The 18,462-nt window shown below is 33.8% G+C and overlaps 1 protein-coding gene across 1 annotated transcript in view; it reads right to left on the bottom strand.

Annotated features, from left to right (window-relative positions):
* Positions 1-344: 344 nt before the first annotated feature.
* LOC138700907 (ribosome biogenesis protein WDR12 homolog) overlaps positions 345-18,462 on the bottom strand; it is a 37,362-nt gene continuing 19,244 nt past the window's right edge. The window contains exons 8-9 of the mRNA XM_069827325.1: positions 17,700-17,832; positions 345-12,065 (exon numbers count right to left, since the gene is read on the bottom strand). Of these exons, the coding sequence (XP_069683426.1) occupies positions 11,930-12,065; positions 17,700-17,832 (269 nt within the window). The 3' untranslated portion in view covers positions 345-11,929. The remainder of the gene's footprint in view (positions 12,066-17,699; positions 17,833-18,462) is intronic.

Below are 18,462 nucleotides of genomic sequence, written 5' to 3'. Positions count from 1 at the left end.
AACACTACGGAAAGTGATTCGAGACATGGGATTTAGGTTTAAAAAATGTAGAAATACAAAATGTATTTTGATTGAAAGAAATAATATTGTAGCATGGAGTACCAGTTATTTATGACACCGTTTGACGGAAGTTTGGCAACATCCCTATTCGGCAAGGTTCGTGGCCTGCTGTTTGACGTGGTGGGAGGAAAGCGGGTGGAATGGAGTGAGTACAGGCGTTAACTTTTCCAAGAATGACGATAACGCTGAAGGGACACAGATCCGATAGTCCGACAATAGTTTGATTATCGCTGTGATATGTTACTTGTAACGTGCTTGAAATGACAAAAAAGAAAACTGCTAAGCCATGGAATCTGTATAATCTATTTAATATCGCAAAACCTCTTTGTACACACATCTGCATTGAAATTTATTGCTTGTATATATGGAAAGACAGCATAATATAATACGGGAAAAAATACAAACACTCGTTTCCAACATGTTGCTAAGGAACACAATAATACAAATAAAAACAAAACAATAACATTATTAACAAATGTACAACAATCGCAATCATGATTACAATAAGGAATGTACAATACTGATCAGCTGATGTCATGTCCCATTTTGAGTTTCTTTTTTTTTTTTTCAAATAAACTTCCACTTCAATCTTCTCTGAACCACCACCAGATGCCAGCTGTAGCGTCCTATAATTTCATTCTTCAACAACTCCTGTTTTCAGTAATGAACACCAGAATTTGTGAAGCACTTTCTGATCAAATTTAAATTTCACCATTCTTTCTGGTGTTTAATATGGTATTTTTTTAATACTTCAAATTTTGCTTTTCTGCTCACAATATCCAGATCTTTTTTTAAATTATGAATGAAATTTGCTCTTAAAATTTAATTGAGACATGTAGTTTCAAAATAAAATAATTCAAACTTCAGTCAATTGCCTTATACACACAGATTTTTTTTTTTTTTAAGCATCACACGAAATTTTTCGCAGAAAATTTCCTACAGCATAATCGTGGATTCAGTGTTTTAGACAGCAACTAGTATGTGATTTCCTTGCGTGCTGAAATTGCGAAATATTGACTACATCACAAACGAAATTCACGAAATATAAGTACCAGATATCATTCAAATTTAAATCTTCTACGTGGTGGAGTTGCTAGAGGAGTTATTAGACAGAAATAAGCAAGTAATGTGATTAACACTGAAGTCAATTTAAATCCGTATAATTCCATTAACATAACTGGAATTCTCTGAAGTAAGTACAATTCTCACGTTTGAAAACACGCTTCAAATATAATTACTCGAATGTAAGACTTCATCACATGACACTGCGTTGATTTAAAAAAAAAAATGTGAAATTAAATAAACTTAAATGTTGTTGTTGTTATCTAATGCCGGGCCTTGGCAACGAAGCCATTAGCGTTCTGTGGTGGATCCATCAGGTAGAACTTCACAGGTTTGTAGATGATCTTCAGTCATTTCTTCTTCTTTGTTGCATAGAGGGCAATTTGGATTTGTGTAAATTCCTATTTTATTCAAGTGTTTGGCCAAATAATCGTGTTCTGTAAGCAGTCTGAATTTTGCTACTGCAGATTTACGTGGGATTTCTGGAATAATTTGTTTTTTTTTTATTAAAATGCTCCATTTTTTATCTTTGGCTTTGGTACCTAGTGCTTGGTTTTGCTTGATTTTATATATTTTTTTAATTAGTCTTTTGATGGATGTAAAAGGTAGGCTTGTATTTGTATTCTGAATTAAATTGGATCCTTTTTTGGCAAGAAAGTCAGCAGTTTCATTTCCAGCAATTCCGCAATGTGCAGGTATCCATTGCAATTGAATTCTTTTCTGTAGTTTTTGAAGTTGTTGGATCATTTTGTGACATTCTTTAATTTGGATTGACATCATTTTATATGAATTTATTGCATATAATGCTGCTTTAGAATCAGAGAGAATTACAGCATTTTGAAATTTATCTATTCTGTACAGTAGGTGTTGGAGTGAGATATGAATAGCCATTATTTCCGCATCAAAATTTGTTGTAGGATGTCCTGCTGGTTGATAAAATGAGAATAACACACACGTAATTGCTGATCCTGAGTTGTTATCGATAGTAGACCCATCTGTGTAGATATGTAACCATTCTTCTGGTGGGTATCTATTGTTCATAGCTTCTAATGCCAGCGCTTTTAGTACAGGTTTGGAAGTTTCAGATTTTGTAACTGGTTCTTCTAAATCTAGTTGAATGTTAATTGGTTCGAAGGTTAGAGGGTTTTCTCTGCGTAAAATGTTTTCTTTAGATTTAGGGAGATTCAATTCTGTTTTTATTTCCGTGACTTTGGACAGGAAACTTGTTTGTTTTTTCAACTTGGTTGGTTGTAACAGTCTTTTTTTCCCATTTTGTTGTTGGTAACCGTAGCATTTTTTCATGGTGTGTTAGTGCCTGCTCCTCTAGAGTGAGATATATTGGAGAGTTCTGGGTTAGGGCTTGCATTGCCGTGAACGGGGTTGATTTTGCTGCACCAGTCATTAGTCGCAGGGCCTGATTTTGGCATACTTCTAGTCGATTCAGGTTGAAATTATTTGCTGTAATTAATACCTCCGCATTGTAGAGAAGTATTGGCTTGATGAATGTTTTGTACGTGATGTTCAAAGTCTGCCGATTACTACCCCACTTGGCTCCAGCTAATCTCTTTAAAATTGGAAGTCTTTTTGTTGATTTGTTTACTACTGCTTCAATATGATTTTTCCAAGATAATTTTGAATAAAAAATTGTCCCTAAATATTTCGTTTCATATGTTTGTCTCAGGTTTGTTTTCTTGAACTGCAGACTTAGTTTTGGGATTTTTTTTCTTCAAGCTAAATATCTGAAACGTTGTTTTATCAGTATTTATGGCCATCAAATTGTTGTCAGTCCACTTTTCTAATAGGATCAGAGCTTTTTCCATTGAAGTTTTGGATTTGACTATTTGTGGGGAAGATGTCCACATGACCATGTCGTCTGCAAAAAGAGCTGTCTTTATTTCTGGGCTTGAAACAGCTGGGGGGAGATCGTTGAGGTAGATGTTAAACAAGGTTGTACTCAGTACTGCACCTTGTGGGAGGCCCATTTTTATGGTACTAGAATTTAATTTAATTACAAGTCTAAATATGAAGCAGTACAAAACCTCTTTTCCTACTAAGGCAATTATGTAAGAACAATTTTAGGGCATTTTTAAGAGCATTTTTCAAATATTTTTAGGTCATAAATGCATTGTTTTGGACTTTTTTCATGATTTATAGGTCATCAAAATCCTAGCTCTATTATGCCCACGTGCATCAACGTTGGTTAGTGTAACCATCGGTTAAAATTGTGACGTAATCCCCGATTAAGCATTTTTACGGTGGATCGACCTCGGTTACGACTTAAATAGGAAGTTAACCACAGTAATCTCTAACCGGCCAAATATGAGCGGTTAAAGGAGATAACCAGCGATTAGTAGAGCAAGTAAAGCAAAATGGCGGCCATAACCACAGGTGATTATTTCGAAGACGATTATTATTGTGCAGTACTTGAATTACTTGGATAGAGCATGAGCGTGAAGGTTCTTTAATGGAAAGAGAGAATTCTTGCGAGCAATTAGGTGACAGAAAATTTCAGGAGGGATTTCGTTTATCAAAATCTACAAATGGATCAATTGAAATAACACAAGAACAATCATATTTCTCCTACGGATCGGCTGCTTATATTACGATTCTATGTAACTATTATTTTCTGTATTTTAAGAGGGAATACTCGAATACCGGTATCTCTTTCTCTATGTCACTGGCTGAACAAAGAGAGGTTATGGATGGATCTTAGGATAATGCACAGTTCCCTGGTGTAGTCCAAGATCGTACACACATTCCTACCAATTTTCTGCATCATTTTCCTTTATGGATATTCCATCTTTTTTATATAATAGGCCTACATTTAAATCTAGTAATTAAGTCTATCGATACTTCAACCTAACATTGGGATATAATCATTTTTGGATTCAATTTTCCATTTTGTACGATTTTAACCTAACACTACTGAAAAACAAAGAAATGGAACTCACAAATATAACAGCGCCCAAAGGCAAACAAATGCAACGCGAAAATGTAGGATACGTTCATTTCGATGTAGAACATAGTGAGCGCAGTCGTTTTTAGACGTTGACTATTATCTTTGCAGCGGTATGGATGCTTTCCTTTAGTAATTTTGTAGAAACAATGTACCATCATAGACTTTACTCTGGTTAAATGAGGTGTCAGTTAGCCATGTTTTAGTAATCGGTGATTATGAATGGTGCACATAAATTACATTTTAACCACGGCTACTGTTTAACCGTCGTTTCGTAATCTATGATTACTGCGTTTTTAATCAATGTTGATGCACTTCGCCATTAATAACTATATGTTGTTATATTTTAGAGTTCTTTTCATGCTTGGAATAATATAATATTTTGAGCTCATATTTTTCAAAATTGAAAATATACTTAAAAAAAACAAATGATTGGTAACACTGATCAATAAATTTACATTTAACAACCTATATTTGAACTAAAAAACTTCCAAACCAGATCTTTAGAAGCATAAAGCGCTACTGAATGTGTACTGTATTTGTTTGTTTATCAGAAAGCTTCTTTAAAAAGCCATTATCAAAAAACACTAAAAATTGATCGATATTTCTCCACTTTGTCGCATAGAACTACTACACATTTTTAAAACTTATGTAATACTTGAGTTCACTTCATTCAGCCATAGAGAAGCCTAGCTCTGATCGTACTTTGTTTCTCATTCTGATCATAAACTAGCAGGACTGCATGGACAGAGTAGTTTACAAACCAGACTGACTCCATACATCAATGTCAGTGTTGCACTTCCACTGATAAGAGTTCATGTGCCCAATGCAATGATATATGACTTTTACGACCAGTGGGAAGAAGAATATTAATGTTTATGAAGACAGGAGCAGCCAAGAATGTCAAACTATCTTGTAAACAAGTAATTTGCGACATGTTTTATCAATCTGTTTCTTTTCTGCAAAGCTTTTAAGTAATTTGCACACTTGAGGGATTGTAACTTTCTTATTTCCTTATTTATTACAATACATACAAGGACAGGTCTTTCACTGCAAACCCAGCATTCTCCGATCTCTATTTTTTGTCTTCCTCTTTGTCTCCTCATATGATCCATATATCTTAATGTCGTCTATCATCTGATATCTTTTTCTGCCCCGAACTCTTCTCCCGTTCACCATTCCTTCCAGTGCATCCTTCAGTAGGCAGTTTCTTCTCAGCCAGTGACCCAGCCAATTCCTTTTCCTCTTCCTGATCAGTTTCAGCATCATTCTTTCTTCACCCACTCTTTCCAACACAGCTTCATTTCTTATTCTGTCTGTCCATTTCACATGCTCCATTCTTCTCCATATCCACATTTCAAATGCTTCTAGTCGCTTCTCTTCAAACTATTCTATCTGGAGAATTTTTTTAGGTTTCTTTAATGAGTTTGAGCCAATTATGAGGCAATGAACTTCTATTTTAATGCAATCAATCCTATCTGGGGATTTTTTTAGGATTCCTTAATGAGTTTGAGCCAATTATGAGGCAGTGAACTTCTATTTTAATGCAATCAATCCTATCTGGGGATTTTTTTAGGTTTCCTTAATGAGTTTGAGCCAATTATGAGGCAATGAACTTCCATTTTAATGCAATCAATCCTATCTGGGGATTTTTTTAGGTTTCCTTTATGAGTTTGAGCCAATTATGAGGCAATGAACTTCTATTTTAATGCAATCAATCCTATCTGGGGATTTTTTTAGGTTTCCTTAATGAGTTTGAGCCAATTATGAGGCAATGAACTTCCATTTTAATGCAATCAATCCTATCTGGGGATTTTTTTAGGTTTCCTTTATGAGTTTGAGCCAATTATGAGGCAATGAACTTCTATTTTAATGCAATCAATCCTATCTGGGGATTTTTTTTAGGTTTCCTTAATGAGTTTGAGCCAATTATGAGGCATATTTTAATGCAATCAATCCTATCTGGGTATTTTTTTTTAGGCTTCCTTAATGAGTTTGAGCCAATTATGAGGCAATGAACTTCTATTTTAATGCAATCAATCCTATCTGGGGATTTTTTTAGGATTCCTTAATGAGTTTGAGCCAATTATGAGGCAGTGAACTTCTATTTTAATGCAATCAATCCTATCTGGGGATTTTTTTAGGTTTCCTTAATGAGTTTGAGCCAATTATGAGGCAATGAACTTCCATTTTAATGCAATCAATCCTATCTGGGGATTTTTTTAGGTTTCCTTTATGAGTTTGAGCCAATTATGAGGCAATGAACTTCTATTTTAATGCAATCAATCCTATCTGGGGATTTTTTTAGGTTTCCTTAATGAGTTTGAGCCAATTATGAGGCAATGAACTTCCATTTTAATGCAATCAATCCTATCTGGGGATTTTTTTAGGTTTCCTTTATGAGTTTGAGCCAATTATGAGGCAATGAACTTCTATTTTAATGCAATCAATCCTATCTGGGGATTTTTTTTAGGTTTCCTTAATGAGTTTGAGCCAATTATGAGGCATATTTTAATGCAATCAATCCTATCTGGGTATTTTTTTTTAGGCTTCCTTAATGAGTTTGAGCCAATTATGAGGCAATGAACTTCTATTTTAATGCAATCAATCCTATCTGGGGATTTTTTTAGGATTCCTTAATGAGTTTGAGCCAATTATGAGGCAGTGAACTTCTATTTTAATGCAATCAATCCTATCTGGGGATTTTTTTAGGTTTCCTTAATGAGTTTGAGCCAATTATGAGGCAATGAACTTCCATTTTAATGCAATCAATCCTATCTGGGGATTTTTTTAGGTTTCCTTTATGAGTTTGAGCCAATTATGAGGCAATGAACTTCTATTTTAATGCAATCAATCCTATCTGGGGATTTTTTTTTAGGTTTCCTTAATGAGTTTGAGCCAATTATGAGGCAATGAACTTCTATTTTTATGCAATCAATCCTATCTGGGGATTTTTTTTGGGCTTCCTTAATGAGTTTGAGCCAATTATGAGGCAGTGAACTTCTATTTTAATGCAATCAATCCTATCTGGGGATTTTTTTAGGTTTCCTTAATGAGTTTGAGCCAATTATGAGGCAATGAACTTCCATTTTAATGCAATCAATCCTATCTGGGGATTTTTTTTAGGTTTCCTTAATGAGTTTGAGCCAATTATGAGGCAATGAACTTCCATTTTAATGCAATCAATCCTATCTGGGGATTTTTTTAGGTTTCCTTAATGAGTTTGAGCCAATTATGAGGCAATGAACTTCTATTTTAATGCAATGAATCAAAGGACATTATGAAGCATGTTGATTCCATGACAATTTCACAAAATGCCTCCACTCTGTTCTGTCTTTTGCTAGTATCAAATTTGTAAATCTACAACATGAGACACCTACTATTCCTATCTTTCCACAGACAGCTGTCATAAGGAGTTTCCTTGCCCATTAAAAACCCGTCATATTTTATATGCATTATTTGACTTTTGTCACTTGCACAAATTTGTGTTCATTGACTGTACGATACTCAATATATATTTTACTGAATAGCTTTCTTATAATTTGATGGTGGCAGAAGTAGCCATTAATCATTGCAGAAATTATATTATCATGTAAAACATTTATCTTATTTTTATTTTAGTTGGTTATTTAATGACGCTGTATCAACTACGAGGTTATTTAGCGTCAATGAGGTTGGTGATAGTGAGATGAGGCCGAGGATTTGCCATAGATTACCTGGCATTCACCTTACGGTTGTGTAAAACGTTTATGCTGTTCGTGATTGTTATTGTCAGCATGGATGGATTGTAATGATGTTTGGGATTTGAAATAAAAGTCTGATATTTCTTTTCATTTCCGTCTTCATACTTCCCGCATTTAAATTTAACAAGGTGGAGCCTTCTCGTTAACTACTTCATAAACGCTTCCTCATTCCAGGAGGCCTAGTCTACAGACAACAATGCAATTGATAGTCGAAACGATTCACACATCAATATGACGCCAATGAGATGTTTGAAATTGTAATGAATAATAATGTCATTACAGAAAATTGGATTCATTTGAAAATTAATGCCACAGTTAAGTACTTCAGAATTAGATACGTTACATTAACTATTTCTGTCTTTACACTCCCCACATTTACTAATCACTCCCATTTGTGTCCGAATAATAATGAATTCATTATTGTGTCATATTCATTTGTTTCCCAATCATCCTTCATTATGGCTGGCTGCATTCAGAACTATTTTTTTTTAAATATATCATAGTTTCAGTCACTCAGGACATCGATGTCACCGTGTTAACAGAAAGTGTGTTCAGATTTCTCAAGTGCATAAACATATTATGTTAAAAAATAAACTGAACAGAATTTTGCTAGCTCTCCATGATGCAATGAAGATTATTCACTCAAAGCCAGCACTGACATCCCAATATCATGACGGAAAAATGCTGTCATAAAGCTGTTCCCATCAACATGTTAACATTTGCTATGAAGATGAATATTTTACAATCAAAGAAGATGAAACAATATTTACACGATATTCTGGCTGCAGAATCTTTTACAACGACATTACATCTAAATGTTGCGTAGAAAGTTTCATGCTATGGGACACACACAACGCAGAGAGAAGATGTAAACACAATAGCAGCATTTCTATTTTTAGTACTAGCGAGGCCACTTAAAACTAACAATTTCTATGCTGTTTGGGATCCATCACCTTCATTCTCTCCCCACCATACACACCAGAAAGTACCAGCAGCAGCAACTGGAAGGGGACACTCAGAAATTATGAGAAAATTACACCACGTTAAGGGGAGAGGATGGTATTTTTTGGTGAAAAATGAGTAAATTAAAAAAAAAAAAAACTTTAAAATACTCTGTGATATATGTGGAATGCATAGCATAACATTTTGTGGGTATTTGTGCCCTTATCAGATGTTGAGTCGCCATTTTTAAACTTCCTGCGTTATGGATTTTTAAATCACTCGCCCACTTTTATTGTTGTTTCCAGTAAATTAAATTTTCAAAAAAATTTTTTTTGCTTTAAAATACCCTTTGATATGTGTGCAATGCATAGCATAACATTTTGTGGATATTTGTGCTCTTATCGGATGTTGAGACGCCATTTTTAAACTTCCAGCGCTATGGATTTTTAAATCACACGCCCGCTTTTATCGGTTTCCAGTAACTTCATTTTTTTGCTACATTGCCAGACAAAAATTGATATAATTTCTGAACTATTAAAGATACATGCATGAAATTTAGAACACACATTCTTTAGACTATTAGGAAACTTTTCTCTTTAACAGAATTTTGTTAATTGATTTCATTTTAAAAATACGTCCGTTTGTTTGCAAAAAAGGAAATCAGAAAATTGTTATTAAATTTTAATTGTTTATTTTACAAACGTAGGAACTAATATCAAAATTCTGTTACAGACAGTTTGTAGAACATGCTTTTGCAAATATATTGCAAAAAACTGTTTGAATCTATCTTTAAAAACGGTTTAGATATATCGGTTTTAGTACAATCCTGCATTGGGTATATTTTTTTCAAATTTGGGCCCCCAACAATTTTTGTCTTTCAAAATATTTTTATTTGGTTGAGTTGCCACAGCTATGAGCTCTCTACATACAAAAAAAAATTAATATTTTACACCAAATAGGAAAAAAGTTTAAAAAAATACCATCTTCTCCCCTTAAATTGAAACAAGATATTGTTTCCTATATCTGTTTTTTTTTTTTCAATCTACAATACCATACTCTACACCACAAATTAAATGGTTGTACTTATTTTTCGAGTAATTCTAAAAGGCAAAATGTGAGAACATGTTTAATTTACAAGTGACAGATTTAATTACATACTACCAGCATGATGGTGTTGCTGCTACTACGAACTGAAGAGATATGGATTCAATACCAGATCAGGGCTGGGGATTTTCATGTCCTCCACCAGTATGACAGGTATGGTGCAGTTACAACCAACATATGATACAAAGGATAATTTCACTTGCATGTCATAATACGCCTTAAATATGTACTGTGTAGAGAAGTTTGATATGTGAAGTGCAACATTTTCTGTACCCTCAAATTATAAAGCCAGGGGTTTGCTGAAGAATACAATGCCTGCAGTTCTGCGTTTTATAACTTTCTCCATTCTCCTGTAACTTCATCCAGCCCCAAATATTTTCCTAAGCACCTTATTCTCAAACACCCTTAACCCTGTTCCTCTCTCAAAGCGAGAGTCCAAGTTTCACAACCATATGGGCTATTCCATATGAAATCGATCAGTAAAAAACCTCGCATTTTTTTTAATACTCTAATTTTTTCCCTACTTATACAAGGTGCTGAGGAGAGTGCATTTTCAAAAATATACTATCGAAAGTCAAACGGTTTTCGTATTATTGAGTGACAAATTTAGCGTATTTTATAAAAACAAGCCTCTTTCAGCGCTCAGAACTCTGGAACCATTTACTGCAGAACATTGAACGGGAGCTCATTTTGAAGCTGACATTTGGTAGGTTATGTTAAGAAGTAATCCTTATTTTTATTTTACACAGAGAAACAGATAATCTGATTTTACTTACTTTTAGGCTTTTTGCCCATTTGTAAAAATGTAAAAAATATTGAGAAAAAAACCTTGCATCTATGTGCTATGTAAATCTATACTTCATAACCATCTACCACTCCACTGTTATATTTGTTAGCTTGTGCTATCATGTGTTACTGCATAAATCATCCAATCACAACTAAATACGGTAAATGTTCAAAGTCAGTGCTGCCATATTTAGCAGCAAATTTACCAGATTTGTTGTATTTTCTTTGGTAGCATATTAAATATAATGAATAAAAGCTTATTTTATAAATAATAATGTAAATCTGCTGCAAATGCTTCACTACTAGGATTTATTTCAAATCATCCGTCCTCAAGTGAGGTTGACCACTGGGATCCAGAATTAACAAACATAAAAGATAAAGGGAAATGAAACGAGCAAAATAATGATTCGATTTGTACATTAAAACAAAAATTTACATGTTAACATATAGATGATAGTGTAGAATTTGAAGAGAGGCCTTCAGAATTTCCATTACGATCTTCTGAACTTCATAAAAGGGAATATATCTTAATAATGAAATATTTAATATTTTTCGGAAATAAATTTCATACTTTGACAAATTTTCCTTCATATTATGCTGGTCTCTAGTAATGACTGAAGCTGCATTATTGTAATAAATCAGCTTCTTTTATAAAATCCTGTGGGTCAGGGTTCGATCCCCAACACACCTTCCAATTTATAACTTGTGTTGAACAAGCCTATGGTCCAGGTAACACAGTTCTTTTCTCTGGAAGCTCTGGTTCCCCTGCGGCATCCCAACAATCTCCATCATCATCATCTCATCGTGGATGTAGTTTAGACCAGCCTCCTATGGTGCACCCTGGGCAACTACTCTGTCGGTAAATTGATCTACACAACTGGTTTCATATGGGTGAATGACGAACAGTCAAGTACTGCCAGCAGTAAAAAAAGAAAAAAAAAAAAAATACTTGTGTATATAATTAACATCTAAAAGGCGTATCAGTACATGCAAAATATTCGCCTGCACATCTTTTAAGAGATCTGTCTTGGTGCATTTTACATCTTGTTAATTCTAACTTAGATTGTTACGTGTTGTTTGAATCCATGTAATCTCTACAGTATTCAATATTTAAATTCATTCATTTCAGCTTCGATTTGTACTGAATTGCCTGGAAAACATTAATTCTTTCAGCTGATCTTCCTCACGCATTTCTTTGAAGCAATCTTCATATCAATCCGAGGCCTGCATTGACTGTCTGCTCACTGCAACAGAGTGATCTGATGGGAAAGCACATCTACTTTCTTTGATTGGAGCGGAAGATGCGGACTGTGTTGTCAGATCCACCTGACACGATCAGCTCTGGTTTCGACCAATCACAGCATAAAACTTTTCCATCGTGTCCCTTCAGGTCAAAGAGCGGTGCCTTCGGACTGAAACAAAAAAGAGTTAATAAGTTCAAATTTATATTAAGGCATCCATAAGAGTTCAAATGCAGCTACATCTGTACCTATTATTACACAGGATAACAAGACTTGCCTGGTACGAGTGTGAACTGGTAGGTTCCAATCCTCTCACACAAACAAAATAGATCCATCAAGGGATGAAATTTATATTATCCATGTCCATAACGAAAAGCATGCCTTTACTAAATACTTTTGCGTTTGTAAAGTAGGCTTTTATTCAACACTAGCCGTACCCGTGCGCTCCGCTGCACCCGTTAGAAATAAATATAAAGTAATTACATAATTAAAATAGGACATTTGATCCAGGGAACATTCGTGTTTGATAGAAGGATAAATCGTTTAATATGTTACTTAATTTAAATTGTATTTAAATAATTAAAATGCGATCATTTTGGTCCAGAGACACTCATTTGGTGCAATGACAATTCCTTTAACATGTTTCTAATTTTTATTACATGCAACCATAGTTTAATGAAGATTGACATCATTTAGATTTAATGTGTATATTTTATTTTACTTGTTATAGGTTTCCATTGAATTATGGTAATAACTTAATTTTAACCCTTGTTTTCTTCGGTTGAGAAGCTCTTATCATCCAGTCTGCTGTCGAAAAATCTGAAAGTTAGAATTTATAAAACAGTTATATTACCGGTTCTTCTGTATGGTTGTGAAACTTGGACTCTCACTCTGAGAGAGGAACATAGGTTCAGGGTGTTTGAGAATAAGGTGCTAAGGAAAATATTTGGGGCTAAGCGGGATGAAGTTACAGGAGAATGGAGAAAGTTACACAACACAGAACTGCACGCATTGTATTCTTCACCTGACATAATTAGGAACATTAAATCCAGACGTTTGAGATGGGCAGGGCATGTAGCACGTATGGGCGAATCCAGAAATGCATATAGAGTGTTAGTTGGGAGACCGGAGGGAAAAAGACCTTTAGGGAGGCCGAGACGTAGATGGGAGGATAATATTAAAATGGATCTGAGGGAGGTGGGGTATGATGATAGAGACTGGATTAATCTTGCACAGGATAGGGACCGCTGGCGGGCTTATGTGAGGGCGGCAATGAACCTTCGGGTTCCTTAAAAGCCATTTGTAAGTAAGTAAGTAAGTAAGTTTTCTACGTATTCAGTAAATGGCGTTTGGCCCACTATGGTTCTGAACCCTCCAAATAACTTAAATTATATTATATTATATTACATTATATTATATCAGACGTTACTGTAATAACATTATAGCATTATGTCCATCCAGAGAAACTACACTTTCCAATGGTGAAGTAATAATTAATTATACAAATCGGTTAATTTAGCTTCCGATATTACTTCATACAAACACAGAAACATTCTCTGTAGGCTATCTTTCATAGCTTTTGATTGTTGCTGTCCAAGGCTCCTTATAGACGAAGTCATTTGTTTTTTAATTCATTACACGGCCTTAGATGGCAGTTATTTTAATTTTAAAACTCATTTATCTCATTAAATATCAGTCCTATCAAAATTTTTCAAGGGATAAAACTTATCGCAAATTATTTTTAAAGAAACTTTTGTTATGTAACATTTTTCACAAAAATCAATAATAAGCGAGATATTTCGATTTATTTAATTCAGGCCCCCTTATAACCCCCCTTTTAAATAATGTATTTTGAATGCCATATAGCCTAAAATCTAAGTTACAACGAACTTAATTTATATTCCAATTTTCATCGAAATCCGTTCAGCCATTATCGCGTGAAAAGGTAACAAACATCCAGACAGACAGACAGACACTAAAATTTCAAAAAAAGCGATTTTCGGTTTCAGGGTGGTTAATTATATATGTTAGGACCAATTATTTTTGGAAAATCGAAAATTACCAGAAAATTTCGGCTACAGATTTATTATTAGAATAGATTACTTTATTCCACTAGTGAGATAAAGACTTTACCTCACAGTTTGAACTTTATCTCACAGTTCATTAGTATTTTCCTAGTACCCGGGCACACACGTATACTTTTCCATTCAACTATTACTCAAGAAGTTAATATATTAGTTACTAGATGTCACTACCTCTACTTCTTTATTACCATTTCTTAAATATACATACACTCAATCTCCTTCTCTTTTCTCTATCTGCTACGTCGTAATTTGTGCATTGCATCCATATCTAATATGTATTTTTTTTTTTTTAATTCTGTAATAATTTACCTTTTGGGAGGCGAGGAGACTTGAACCTGCGAAGTTGGGTTTATACGATTTTATAACAACACGCGTTAGCCAACTGAGCTAAACAGACACGATGATTAATTACGTTTTAATATTCCTCTTAAGTTTACAGAAGTAAAATGTGAAATTATTTTAATCACATTAGTCCCGTGAACACTTCTAAATAATCCCTGAAACTTCAAAAAGACGAAAATACACGTTTAAAATGAAAAAAAAATATATATTAAAATTACATAATTAATTATAATTTGTTATATATCCAATGCCTTAGATACCATTCTTTACTAATCATGGCCTCCTACATCATGACCGACCTAGTACACGTATCGATTCTAAAATCCATGCCATGATATGTGATTATATGAGGACTTATTTTCAACATATTTTCTTTTATAAAACATAATTTTTTCGTTATGGTCATGGATAAAATTACGTATGGTACTTGTGAGCGTGACGCCTCGTGCTTAAATCTTTCCACTCGCGCAATAAAGATGCACTTACCTCAAAAGTATCATAAATAACTATTTTCTACATTTTTTTAAGCTAGTGACTTAATTTTTTTCTACATAGCAACTTCTTGTTATTAATATTAATGTACCCAACTTTCATTACTATCAGTTTAATAGTTTTTGAGTCATTTTTTTTTAAATTGACTTCTTTTCAAAATGTATCTACTCTCACAAAATATAAATTACAGACCTGAAAATCTTCTTTTGCACGATCGTGTTTTTTCATTGCATTTGCAGCTATTGCTGTTAGGCTTTAAAAGTTAGAATTCCCAACAGAAATTTGTTGCTAGGGAAACTATTCTTCATAACATAAAACCACAGTCTTGCATATACAGTCACGAAGCTTGAGTTGTGTGGGTGCTAGAAACAATGGACTGTGCAGGTACTATTTCGCATTGTCTGTAATGAGACGATATTAGCGATCCTAGTGGTTAGCAACTACCTATGGATGCATATTTACTATGTATTGAGCTTCGTGACTGTATATACTAGACTGTGATAAAACTATACTGAAATAGACCCATGTTGTTGTGTTGTTGTTACCCAATGCTAGGCCTTGGCAATGAAGCCATTAGTGCTCTTGCTCGCCAATATTTCTCTGTGGTGGATCCATCAGGTAGAACTTCAGACCCATTACAGTGCAGTTTTGCGAAGGCTTTGGAATAAAATTGCTCTAAACTTTCAATGCAAAATATATTGTATTTGCAATTTTAAAAATATGATCGTGCAAAAAATGTTATACAATACACGTTTGTGAAATGCATTACAAAATCTCGAAAACTGCAAAACTCGCTCGGATCGTTTTTCAAACTTATCCTAGATTTTGTAAAAAGCTCTTCCCACCCTGTATCATAATATACGATCACAGCATCTTTGACATGCAAATAGTTTAACAGCAGAGCCATAATTTGAATTCTGAATGTATGAGTAACGTGAAAAATATTTAGTTCACTCAATTTAAAAATTTCAATTTTTAGTGCCCGAATAACATAATTTAACTTTGAAAATATCAGACTTGAAAGCATATTAATTTTCCCTTCAACTAGTTGCTTGAGACTGTAACAATTCTTCAAGGACTAATATGTGAAAAGATGATGATGAATTTATTTTGAAAATACTTATTTAGTGCAAAAAAAGGCTCTGTAGGTTTGTTAACCATACTTTTCAGTAAAAATTTCAACTTGTTAGCATGATACTTTTTGGAGCCTATAGTAGTTGGATGTAAGTGCAGTAAAAATAAAACTATCGAAAAATGACTTTAAAATATCGATTTTTCAGCCACGAAAACCTGTTCGTAATTGTGAAATATAACTAAAACATGAATTCTTTGGTCGGCGGGAAAAGGCACACAAGTAAAAAAAGTCGATTTTTCTGTTGTACCTAATCACATAAGTCTAATATTTTTTATAATTTTTTAAATAATAAATTTTCTTATATTTTAAACTGAAAATGGTCTTACTTTAACATACATGAATTTCATTATTATACTTATATTCAGTTACGAGTAAATTAAAAAGAAAGTCTCTCCTGAAAAATATTATTTTTTTACTTATATGCTTTTTCCCGCCAACCAAAGAATTTTGAGGATGATTATGTTGACTTTATTGTGTAAGGGGTAGTGATGCGCCTCCTATAGCCTCTCCTACCCAATTCCCAACCTCAACCTGCCCGTGGTACACCCTGCTTTTAACAGATGAGGATCTGGGGACCGAGTCACAGCGGTATAACTGTTCCATCTAAAATGGAGGAAATGCCATTTACATATGTGCTGGCCTATCATAGTCCAACAGCGTCCCTCATCGGCACAAGAGGGAAAGGTCGGTGGATCTAAATAACATCTATTTAGTCCTCCCGGCTAGGTCCGAAGGACCCATTGACCAACGACAGGTGCATAATGGGGGTTTAAGTCTGGTGATGTAACAGCCACATTGTAAAAACTGGTGCCCGTTAAGAAAACAGTTACATGAAAGCCACAACATACAGTTCAAAAGTATTGGAAATCACGACTGCTAATGGCTTCATTGTCAAATGCAAGGCACTAGACAACAACAACAACATTTTTATTACATCATACTACTTTCGACCAATAAAACAGTATGGAACGTCTTTCAATCAATCGTGGCTGCTTATCCTACAATTTTATCACCTCCCTAGCATTTCTTTCTTTGTTTGCCAACATAGTACTTTCAATAATTGAACCTTTTAAAATGATTCATGTTTATTTCGTCATCCTTAATTGAAACTTTTCTATCATTTATCTTGTTTATATTATTTAGGTTATGTTATAGCTTCTGCTGTATGAGATTATTTAAAAGCAAATAAATAAGCAAGAATAAAACTAGTGCCTTAAATAATGCATGTGTTAATAAATGAAAAAAGCGTATAGAAAATATAAATAAAAAACATAAAAGAAATATTAATGACTGAATTATTCATCAAGAATTGATATCATAGATCAAACATTAACTCCTATGGGAAGTAGATTACTAAAACATTGGATTTATTTTCTTTTAATCAATATTCTCTCCATAAAAAGACGTCATCAAATAGTAGAAGAATTATTTTCGAATATTTCAATTCGTGATTTTATCCACGTATCAGAGATTGTTTAATATATATTGATAATTGAAGTGGAATGCAACTGTTTTAATAAAAACGAAACTGAATCAACAAAGTTTCTTGACTAATAATTGTCCATAGAATTCAATGAAGATTTAATGGTTGGCAAAACTGATAACAAAAGAACAGCTGATCGTAACACAATACTGCCATCTAGCAGAATATTTGTAATGATGAGATGGTACAATAATACATTTTCAAGACAGTTTAGTGTTTTAGTAAGTCAAATAGTTCTATTTGTCTCACTGAACCAATCAATCTGTTACCTCCTTGAGTCCCACAGTTTGACTTGCTGGTCGTGCGACCCTGAAATGAAGAGGTGCTCCTCTGTGGAGGACCACTGCACTGCCTGCACCCACTGGGTGTGTGACGTGAACGTGCTCTTCACTAGCGAACCCTCTGCAAACAAAGAATGCAAAAGTTCAGGCCTTACCTCATACAAGAAGAAAAAACCATGTACTTTCTCACTGTATATTTCACGTGTTCATAGTTTATTTTCTTGAACTATTATTCAAAAGACATACTTAAATGAAATCATTTAATATATGGAAAGAATGTTATATTTACTCTTACAAATATAATTGCAAATTGTGCTTTTAATCATTTTGGATTTATAGTTAAACCTGTAAATAGAAGATATCATTGGATAAATTCTGCTATGATAGCAAACACTGCTCCTATTGATAAATAAAAAGATGAACTTTCGTAACAATTCAGTTCCTTTATCATGTTGTGAATGATATTACTGTTTATAGTTTATTTTCTTGAACTATTATTCAAAATGGACCTCATTAAAGTACACCTATTCATTAAAGTTCAGGTGTTCCACCAATTAGAAAACACCTTTGCAGCAATATGAAAGCGCAAGTATCGATTATTCTCAGATATGCAATCGAAAGACAATTAGCGAAAAGTCACGGAGGCTGGAAATCCAATACTGTCGCAGAAGGTTATGTTCTGTTACTATAATAATTAGCGTTAATTGTAAATAATATTGAAATAAATTCAATTTGTCATCTCGTTTTTCAA

The sequence above is a fragment of the Periplaneta americana genome, chromosome 6, assembly GCF_040183065.1.
Source record: "Periplaneta americana isolate PAMFEO1 chromosome 6, P.americana_PAMFEO1_priV1, whole genome shotgun sequence".
In the NCBI taxonomy this organism is placed as follows: Eukaryota; Metazoa; Arthropoda; class Insecta; order Blattodea; family Blattidae; genus Periplaneta; species Periplaneta americana.
This window is presented reverse-complemented; position numbering and strand designations above follow the sequence as displayed.